The sequence below is a fragment of the Glycine max genome, chromosome 4 (genome assembly GCF_000004515.6).
Source record: "Glycine max cultivar Williams 82 chromosome 4, Glycine_max_v4.0, whole genome shotgun sequence".
Lineage (NCBI taxonomy): Eukaryota > Viridiplantae > Streptophyta > Magnoliopsida > Fabales > Fabaceae > Glycine > Glycine max.
In genome coordinates this window covers 12,986,721-12,997,574 of record NC_016091.4, presented here as the reverse complement: position 1 = coordinate 12,997,574, position 10,854 = coordinate 12,986,721, and the positions used below count along the sequence as shown (strand labels likewise).

Sequence of the window (10,854 nt, the reverse complement as noted above, 5' to 3'; positions counted from 1 at the left end):
GGAGAAGCTCATAGACTCTCACCGTGCCGTTCAGGGTCGCGCACCTCCTTTTCCTTCCAGGATAACCGCTACAACCCCACCCCCATCTCTTTGCCGCCTCCTCCACTATTATCTTCCTCGACAAAACCTTCCTCCTCTGTTCCTCTCAAACACTTGACATCAGAAGAACTGGCTTCACGCCCTGAGCGAGACCTTTGTTTCAATTGTGAGGAAAGGTATCATCGTGGCCATCATTGCAGCTCTAGGGTTTTCCTTTTGATTGCAGACGAGGATGATCGTTGTGCTGAAGATTATATCCCCTTGGGCTTTGAACCCGAACCGCCCGACCCGGTTGATCTGAATGCAGCCCAACTCAATTTACACTCCCTCACGGGTCCTTTGGCCCTAGAAACTCTGTGATTATCAGGCCTGATTGCTGCCCAGAAGGTGTTGATCCTGGTTGATGGGGGTAGTACCCACAACTTTATCCAGGACACCTTGGTCTCGCGTTTGGGCCTTTCTCCTTGCGACACCACCCCTCTCAAGGTTATGGTGGGCAACGGTCAGTATCTCCATTGTCAACAATTATGTCCAACTGTGCCGGTAATGATCCAGAACATTGAATTCACTATTGACCTCCATATTCTGCCTCTATGTGGTGCTAACCTTGTTCTCGGGGTGCAATGGTTACGCTCGTTAGGCCCCATCCTCACGGACTATACTACTTTGTCCATGAAATTCCTGCACTAGGGTTGTACTATTGAATTCAAGGGTAAGGATACCTCCACACTTCAGCCCCTTTCTCCCACCCAGGTGAGACACCTTGTCCGCACCGTAGGTGCTAGTGCTTAATTTCATATCACTTTAAACCCCATTGACCTCCCTTTTTTCCGACAAATCCCAACACACACCACTACCGGCAATCCAATCCCTTTTGACCCAATTTGCTTCCCTGTTTCAAACTCCCCAGGCACTTCCGTCTTCCCGACCCACAGACCACCATATACACTTAGCCCCAAACTCAGACCCTATCAATGTTCGACCCTATTGTTACCCGTATTACCCAAAAGTCGAAATCGAATCCCAGGTTGATTCTATGCTACAGAGAGGCATAATTCGACCTAGTACAAGCCCTTTTTCCTCCCTTGTTCTCTTGGTTCGTAAACATGATGGCACTTGGAGGTTTTGTGTTCATTACAGAGCATTGAACGCACTTACGATCAAGGATCATTTTCCGATTCCCATAATTGATGAGTTGTTAGATGAGTTAGTCGGTGCTTCCTGGTTTTCTAAGTTGGATTTGTTGCAAGGTTATCATCAGATCCTCATGTCTGAAGATGATATTTGTAAAACTACTTTTCTCACACACCATGGTCACTTTGAGTTTAGGGTGATGTCATTCGGGTTGTGTAGTGCACCTTCATCGTTCCAGGCCACAATGAACACTATCTTTCGCCCATTCCTCCGTCAATTTATTATCGTTTTCTTTGATGACATTCTCATATACAGTTCAACCTTGGAGGATCATATAATTCACTTGGAGAAAACCTTTTGAGTCTTGTTGAAGGAATAATTTGTTTTAAAACTTTCGAAATGCACGTTTGCTCAACACCAAGTCAAATACCTGGGTCATGTGGTCTTGTCGCGTGGGGTCAAACCAGTGTTGGCCAAAGTTCAAGCCATCCAACAATGGCCCAAACCTCATTTTGCGCACGCTCTGTGTAGCTTCTTGGGCCTCGTCGATTTTTATCGAAGATTCATTCTTGGATACGCCACGATTGCCACACCTTTGAATAAGTTACTAACAATTGAGCCCTTCCAGTGGACCTTGGAAGCCTAATCAGCCTTTGCTCACCTCAAGTATGTTCTAACGTCGACTCCCATCCTTCACCTGCCTGATTTCACACTTCCCTTCACGGTGGAGACTGATGCGTCAGGGACATGCATGGGTGCGATGTTATCTCAACGAGGTCACCCCATTGCCTACTTTAGCAAAGCCTTCCCTCTGAAACTGCTCTGTGCTTCGATGTATGTTCACGAATTATTTGTGATTACGGCCGCCGTAAAAAAATGGCGCCAGTATCTACTTGGTCGTCGCTTCAATATACTCACAGACCACCATAGTATGAAAGAGTTGCTAACACAGGTGATAGAGACGTCGGAGCAATAGATGTACCTCGCGCGTCTAATGGGATATGATTACAACATTCAGTATCGCTCTGGTAATACCAGCGTGGTCGTTGATGCTCTGTCCAGACTTCCGGAAGGCCCTTCTGGTACATTGTCACTATTATCAGTGCCTTGTTTAACCTTTCTGGAGGAATTAAAGGCCCAGTTGGCTCAAGATTTAGAATTTGCTCAGTTCTGACAAGCTATTATTGACCACCTCGATGAGCACACTGAATTTGCTTCATGTGTCGACTGTCAACACACGAAATATGAAACTAAGAAGGCCACATGTCTATTATGCTCGGTACCAGTTCCCTGTCGGCCATGGGAGGACTTGTCTCTCGACTTCATAACTGGATTACCCGCATTTCGTGGCTATACCACCATTCTTGTGGTCATCGACCGCTTTTCAAAAGGGATTCATCTGGGTATGCTCCCAACCCGACACACTTCTTACACAGTTGCAGTCCTGTTCATGGACCTTGTTGGGAAAATCCATGGAATGCCGTGAAGCTTAGTCTCGGACCATGATCCCCTATTTCTTAGTCGTTTTTGGCAAGACCTCTTTCGTTTAAGTTAGACACAGTTACGCATGAGCTCTGTGTATCATCCTCAATCAGATGACCATATAGAGGTCTTGAATCGAGTTATCGAACAGTATCTTTGAGCCTTTGTCCATAAGAAGCCTTCATCTTGAGGAAAATTGCTACACCGGGTTGAATGGTCATACAACACATCTTGGCACTCGGGCTCGGGCTTCTTTCCTTATGAAATCACTTTTGGCAAAAAGCCCTTTAATTTTCCACAATATCTGGCAGGTGATTCTAACATTGACGTTGTTGATAACATGCTCACTGATCGAGAGGCAATTTTTGCGGAAGTTAAGAAGAAACTAGAAAAGGCTTAGGCTCACATGAAGCACTTTGCAAACACTAAACGTCGCAACGTTTAGTTTATGATTGGAGATTTGGTTCTGGTCAAACTCAGGCCACACTGGCAGACCTCCGTTTCGGGTCAACCCATTGGGTACTCCAAGCTCGCCAAAAGATTTTATGGGTCATTCCGGGTCATCAAAAAGATTGGGCTATCAGCCTACAAACTTCAATTACTTGTAGAAGCTTGTACACACCCGATCTTTCATTGTTTCCTACTCAAACCCTTTCATTCTTCACGCCCCGGTGACAACCTTCACATCATAACCTTAACAGTGCTCACTAAGGATGATCATCTTATCATTTAACCTCTAGTTATATTGAACACACACCAGACAGCTGACTCCAAGCTAGAAGTCCTTGTTCAATGGCAAGGATTATCATCGGATGATACTTCATGGAAAGACTGGACCCAACTTCAAACTGATTACCACCTTGAGGACAAGGTGCTTTTGGAAGGCATAGGGAATGATAGCAACACAGAAAAACCAGAAGCAACAAAAGCACGACCACAAAGGATGAGCAGGGCCCCAACTTACCTTAAAGATTTCCTATAACCGTTTCTGCTGAGCTGGCTATCAAGGGAGCAGCTCTTGATCTTGTCTGCCATTAGGAATATTTTCTCTCTTTCCGTTAGGACCTTGTCATCACAGAATTCCAAATTCTATTATTACAATTCCATTATAAATACTCATCAAATGTAATAAGGCACGACATAAATCAATACAATACTTTACCTTTCTATTCTCGTATTAGGAGTTTCTGGCCCTCAAAGTCTAGTAGCAACTACTAGAGCCTAACAACTTGGCTGCAGTTCTACGCTAAGGGAATGAGTGTGGACATCTTCCTCATTGCTTGCTGGTGTATCTAGACAGTGAGGAACAAACTAATCTTTCAAAATCAAACCTGGAACTCTCATATGATAATAATCAAGATTTATGGCATTTGTTCGTTGGTGCAGAAAGTGTTTTGCAAGCCAAAGTATATATATTCCCAAACCTAGAGACATTAAGTGGCACTATCCACCACAAGGATTTGTCAAACTTAATACTGATAGGAGATCAGTTGGGAATCCAGGCAAATAAGGCTTTGGTGGAGTTATCAGATATTCAGATGCTCATTGGATAGTGGGATTTGTTGGACCGTGTGGTGTTACTACTAATATGAATGTAGACCTCAAAGCAATCTTTCATGGGCTAAAAATTGATTGATCGAAGGGTCTAAAGAATATCATATGTGAATCAAATTCTATTATGGCCTTGAAGATGATTGCCAATGGTGTTCCTATAACACACTCGTTAGCGGCCGTGATCAACAACATACGAACTTTCATGGACAAGGAGTGGAGCCTCTCTCTTTCCAACATACTTTAAGGGAGGACAACTTTATGACAAATAACTTAGCTGAGCAAGGAGTTGATTTGCAACAACCTATTTTGATTTAGATGTGTGTCCTCCAAATCTGCATAACCTTTGTTTTGCATACTCTTTAAGAGTTTCCTCACACAGATTGCATTATTTTGTTTGTTTTTGTTTGTGTTTTCTTTCTTCTAATGTATAAAAACAAATCATATAATAATTTTTTTTATAAGAATAGATATTATTTTTTATTTAGTCACAAACACTTGGACTAACACACAAAATTCTCATTCAAATAAAAACAACTACACAAGTTATATGAATTATTGTATAAATTTTGGTGCCAAATAAATTTTCTATAGTTTGAGAAATAATATATTTTCTTATAAGATAATAATATTATTATTATGCCTAATGAGTTCTAAGTTTAAAAATGCATTTTATGTATTTTTTTAAATTATATTATTTGAGAATTGAAAATAATGATTAAAAATATTTACTATTCAATAATTTTTTTAAGGAAGCTATTCAATTAATTAAAAATAAGTTTTTTATATTATTTTTTTTGTAAAGCACTTTCCTTTTCTTTCTTTTTTTGTTTGAAGTTTAAACCCTGGAAGGGCCTAAAGGCCCTAAAACCCTTTGAAACGGAATTGTGTACGAAGAGAAAGAGGAAGCAGAAGAGCAGAGTTGCAACTCAATAGCGATTGAGAGTTTCCGAAAAGAAATTCATTTCACGCATTTTCAGGTTAGTGAGTTCCATCGTCTTCTGCTTCATTCTCCTATTTTCCCTTTCATTTCTTCACGGAAGAAAAAACGAGTTTTTATTTTATTTATTGTTGCAAGCTTCAATGGTATAAGCGTGGTCTCTGACGATGGATTCTTTGATTTGTTGTTTGCCCCTAATTTGTTTTCGTCTTGATTTTTTTATTTGGTAACCACCTATCAAGGTATCCCACAAGTTTCAGTCCTTTGACCGACAAAGGATCGGTTATGAGTCGGGACATAGTCACACCTTTGCCCCTACCAAAGAGTGTATCTGGGGGTCGAACCCAGGTCTTCCCCTGGTTTTTGGTTTTGCTTACTATAAAAAATTCAACTAGATAAAAGCCTATAGTAGGCAACCATATTAAGAAGCAAATCAAACCGGATAAAGTAGTTTGCTATCACCAAAACTAAGGGTGCAGACCTCATTGTTGACAGTAAGTATCAGATGGATCACTTTGCAGCCCATGAAGAGCAACTTGCTTCCCTGAGAATGAGGCAGAAATTTGAAGAAGTAAATGTGGCTGCTCAAACTAATCTTGCCCCTGTCCAGGACTATGTCAATTTTACCCTTCAGGTTCTTTCCAGTCCTTATCTGTAACAAGTAATTTAGTGTTTGTTTTTACTTTTGATACATACCAGTACTTAATATTTCCTTAGAAGATTGGATGGTTTTATGTCTTGATGACATAAGTTGTATAATAATTGGAACCAGAAAGTCGTATCCCCTTTGGCTAGCTGATTTTTGTCTCATATCATTTCTGATTTCAGTTCAAATTATTGTACCATTCTTCTGGTCTTATATGTCGTAAATGCAAATTATTACATGACATGGATTTTATATTTCTAGGTATTAAAGGTTTTGACTTTCTGTACCTTAAGTCCTGTATTTTCCTTTTCACCACATTGATTTTATATACTGATATTTGTTTTGCATACAATTGGTACATGTGGTAATTTGTCTGATTGATAAAGCAGACTTCCGATTCCATATAGTTGATAATTTGATTGAATTATTGCAGAAAGCCTATTTTATGTGTGCATATGAGTGCTTTGATAGAAGCAAAAGGCAGGAAGAAATAAGCAGTTGTGTCGAAAATTGCAGTATTCCTCTTTCTAATGTGCAACACACATTTGATCATGAGATGGCACAGTTTCAGGTAAGCTACCCCATAATTCTGATATCATATTCTCTCAGTTTTATCATCTGTTCTTTCTTATTTAAATTTTTTAAGTGTGTATAAAATTATTAAGGGAAGTCTTATGAAATTGTTGATTTGGAGGGGGGAGACTGGGGAGCACCCCTGTCCATATTATAGAAAAACCAAGACTCTTACAGTTGTTAATGCCCCTCGTTATTTGTTTTAATACCGGCCAGAGTCATTTACTCGTTGTTTTTTTTTTTATTGAATGAGGACTCTGTCCTTGTCTGCATTTGAAATTTCTAATTGTATGAAAGTTGATAGCAAGTCATGGTTAACTAATTGCGAATTCAAGCTGCTTAGATTATCTGCTCCGCTAGTTAATGGTCCAAATTATTTGTATATTTTGTATCTGACATTCAGGCATGTTCTATTTCCTGGAAGCATTTTGACATTTAATTTGCCAACCTCCATAGGCAATTTGTGAAGGGAGGCCCACTATGGTGGTACCATAGGCCACCATGGGGTGTTTATATGGGGGAATTTTGGCCTTCTGCCTTATTCTGCCATCCGTCACTGATAACATTGACTCTGATAGTGTTTTCAACATGGTGCAGGAGAGATTGAATAGATCTCTGATGGTGTGTCAAGATAAGTACGAGGCAGCTAGGCTCCAGAAGAAAAATGATGCTATGAATGATTTCGTTTCCTGTGCTGACCAGTCAATCCAGGAAAACATCAAGACGTTGCCACATCTTGCCAACAAGTTGAAAGCTTCCTTTGGAATTAGGGACAATGGTTCCTCGTAGCTTGTTGAAAGCTTCCTACATTATTTCTTTTTTCTTTTTAAAAGAGAGGGTAAAAGACACAATTTTGCTCTCCGTGAAAGCATTGATTTATTTGGTTGTATCTTATCTGGATTGATTATTTATGAAAAGTTAATGTATGCATTCCTAAATTTACATACTTTATCCTTATTGTTGAATTTACCTATTCTTTTTCCTATTTCATTCATATTTTTCTTAAACTAAACATCTGTATTTAAATTTTTCATGAATGAAACAGGTGAAAAAATCATTTCAAAATTATGTGGAGAATTGAATTCTCAGTGTGTTCTTTTCATCTAACATTTTCTATATAATTTTTGTGATTCTTTTTATAATTCTTTTTTGAGGTTGTCATTTTTCTTATAATTAAACCTTGAGATCTCACCGAATCATGATGGTTACTAAAAAAATTGAACATAATTTTTAAATGAAATTAAAAATTCTTCAATAAATTTTAAAATAATTGATGAGGAATTTTACAAAAAAATTATAATTTAAGGATAATATACTTTAATTTCATTGATGTTAGAATAAGAAAATTGCAACAAACCTATTGCTCAAAACAGTGACTAGTCCCAGAATGTGAAAGTTATCTGTTTTGTAAGTGTAGGGATTCCGGTGATGTCTCAATTTTTGACCTTTGAGGTTCATTAACATTTGAACAATCTTATCTAGAGGTACAACCTCCTCTAAAGCATGGTGCATTGGTACGACAAAGCATTTCTTTAATTAGGGTGTTTTTGGCATAAAACTACTAACCACTAATGATCGATGTGTTAAAAAAATGAGGGAAAACCACATACTTGAATTGTTTACATGATATGCCATACATTTCAGGCTAACCTATATTTTTTTTCTTAAACTTCTTGTAAATTTTATTTTTAATCCTTAAACAATTTTTTTGGGATTTTTGGTTTCATACTTCTTTTATCTTCTGTTAATGATTCTAATCTCACTAACTTTAATTATCACATAATAACAACATTAGTGACTTGTTACATTATTAAAAAAATGAGACAATTATGTATACCAGCTGACGAGGTATTAAAATAAAATGTTAAAAAATTATCATATTTATTTCATTAAACTTTTTAATGATGTGATGTCATTAAGCCAACAATGACAACGTGACTCTTAAGTTATGGGATAATTTTGTTACTTAATGACAAATACGGAAAAGGTTAATATTAGTAAAAACAAAATACACAGACTAAAAATGTTAAAATTTTATTTAAGAGCTAATAGTGAATTTTTTTTTAAAACAAATTTAAGCTACAAAATCATAGTTTTTATAAAATTTAACTCTGTATTTTATACTTGGCAAAAGCAGAGTCCTTATTGTATTTTGGCAATTCCTCCAATATGGGAGCCAGTGTCCATGCGTGCATCTCAAATCAATTAGGCATTGAGCGCATGTCAATAGTGTGGATTCCATAGAGATCGTCCGAGTCTAATAAAGGTACGTAGGAATGTCATGGATGAACTTAAAAGAAGAAGACGAGATAGCTTGTGAAGAAAATTATTGGAATAGGAAGAATATCTTATCATAGAAATGAATCAGAAATTGTGTCTATCATATATCAAAAATTGAATACAAAGTATCTTTATTACTTATATATTCTCTATAACTACCATAACAATAAACTAACCACCTCTAACTAATTATAACAGACTTGGTTAGTTAGATAACTAACAACTAACTCAAGTTATACTATGATGGTTAATATAACCAACTCTAACTAATTATAAAAAACTTAGTTAGTTAGGTAACTAACAACTAACTCAAGTTATACTAGGATGGTTAATATCCCCCTCAAGCTGGAGGATGTATGTCTGACATTCCCAACTTGCACTAAAGAAAATTGAAAGCGCTTAGTAGAAGTGCTTTAGTATATATGTCTACAAGTTGCTGAGCAGAAACAATGGACAGCAACTTGATAAGGCCTGAATGTAGTTTCTCTCAGACAATGTGACAGTCTATCTCAATATGTTTTGTGTGTTCATGAAAGACAGGATTAGCAGCAATGTGAAGAGCGGAGCGATTGTCACAAAACAAAAGAGTTGGTCGAGTGTAGACAATCCCAAAATCATGAAGCAAGTGGGTTAACCATTGTAATTCACATGTAGCACTAGCTAGTGCACAATACTCAACCTCGGAAGAACTTCTAGAGACTGTGGCCTGCTTTTTGGATTTCCAAGAAATAAGGGAACTATCAAGATAAACTGAGTAATCAGTGATAGATCACCTGGTATAAATGCATCCTGCCCAGTCAGAGTCACTAAATGCTTTGAGTTGGAATATGCTAGAAGCAAAGAAAAATACACCAGAACCTAGTGCTGCTTTCAAGTATCTAAGAATCCTATAGGCTGCTTGTTGATGAGTTGAAGAAGGATGAGCTACAAATTGACTTAAGTGTTGCACTGCATATGTAACATCGAGCCTTGTATTGGTGAGGTAAATAAGGCGACCAATGAGCCTGCAATATGATGAAGCTTTTGTATCATCAAGTGGACTACTAGATTGTTGGTGTTGTCTTACAACATAATCAATTGGAGTAGAGACAGGTTTGCTCCTTAACATGCATGCATCATGCAATATATCAAGAACATCTTTTCTTTGACAAATATTGATCCCTTGTTTACTGCGAGCCACTTCAAATCCAAGAAAAAAATTTAAGTCACCAAGGTCTTTGATATTAAAAACTTCATCCAGAAGTTGAGTGATGGACTTAATCTCTAGAAGATCATTGCCTAACAAGACAATATCATCTACATAAACCAGTAAAGCAGTAAAAGACTAAAGATGCTGCTTAATAAACAAAGAATGATCAGAAGAACATTGCCTATAGCCATGTGAGATGAGGAAAATGGAAAATCGAGCATACCACTGTCTATTGGCTTATTTAAGGCCATACAAAGATCTCTGTAATCTACAAACTTGATTAGATTTTGTTGAGTACATACCAGAAGGCAAAGTCATGTAAACTTCTTCATTAAGGTCTCCAGGCAAAAAGACATTATTCACATCTAATTGCTTTAAATGCCAGTTGTTAACAGCAGCTATAGCACGTAACAATCTCATAGTAGTTATCTTACCCACTGGGGAAAAAGTATCAAGGTAGTCTTGACCCTCAATCTGAGTATACCCCTTGGCTACTAACCTAGCCTTATATCTTTCTACTAACCCATCATAAGCCTTGTGTTTAACTTTATAAACCCATTTGCATCCAATAACAGATTTGTTAGGAGGGAGGTCAGTCAAAATCCAAGTATGATTAGCCTCTAAAGCCTCAATTTCAGCATTCATTGCTTTGATCCATTTGTCTGATTGGGAAGCTTCTTTAAATGACTTAGGTTATGTCTCAGAGGATGTGACCATTATAAAACTATGGTATGTAGGAGACAAATTTTTGTAAGATAAAACAGAGGTTAAAGGATAACGAGTACCTGAGGATTGATCAGCAACAGTTGATGTGAATGTAGTGTGAAAGTCTTGAAACTTCTTTGGTCTGGTTCTTTCCTTGTTAGATCTTCTAGGAGCAACAATAATTGGTGAATTTGATGGATCAGAAGAAGTGTCTAAGGAATCCAATTGTGAATGATCAATAGAAGTGTTAGGAATTTGAGAATTATCAAGGATAGTAGAGTGTGAAGATGGCAAAGAAAAAACCAAATCTTTACC

General features: G+C 37.7%; 1 protein-coding gene across 2 annotated transcripts; it reads left to right on the top strand.

Moving 5' to 3' along the window:
- Positions 1-5,051: 5,051 nt before the first annotated feature.
- On the top strand, positions 5,052-7,303 carry LOC100796033 (protein FAM136A). Of its 2 annotated transcripts, none has more exons than XM_003523820.5 (4): positions 5,052-5,186; positions 5,642-5,780; positions 6,226-6,363; positions 6,963-7,303. In XM_003523820.5, exons 2-4 carry the CDS (start codon positions 5,652-5,654, stop codon positions 7,152-7,154), a joined length of 459 nt encoding a protein of 152 aa, XP_003523868.1. In that variant the 5' UTR covers positions 5,052-5,186; positions 5,642-5,651; the 3' UTR covers positions 7,155-7,303. The 2 variants fall into 2 exon arrangements, with proteins under 2 accessions (XP_003523868.1, XP_006578360.1); XM_006578297.4 differs by having other exon boundaries at positions 5,060-5,186; positions 5,389-5,780.
- The last annotated feature ends 3,551 nt before the right edge of the window (positions 7,304-10,854 follow it).

Excerpts from the sequence above, each read along its gene's own strand:
- LOC100796033 (XM_003523820.5), top strand. The coding sequence starts at position 5,652 with ATGGATCACTTTGCAGCCCATGAAGAGCAACTTGCTTCCCTGAGAATG. Across the intron at positions 5,781-6,225 it reads ATGTCAATTTTACCCTTCAG|AAAGCCTATTTTATGTGTGC; the intron begins GTTCTTTCCAGT and ends GAATTATTGCAG. Across the intron at positions 6,364-6,962 it reads ATGAGATGGCACAGTTTCAG|GAGAGATTGAATAGATCTCT; the intron begins GTAAGCTACCCC and ends AACATGGTGCAG.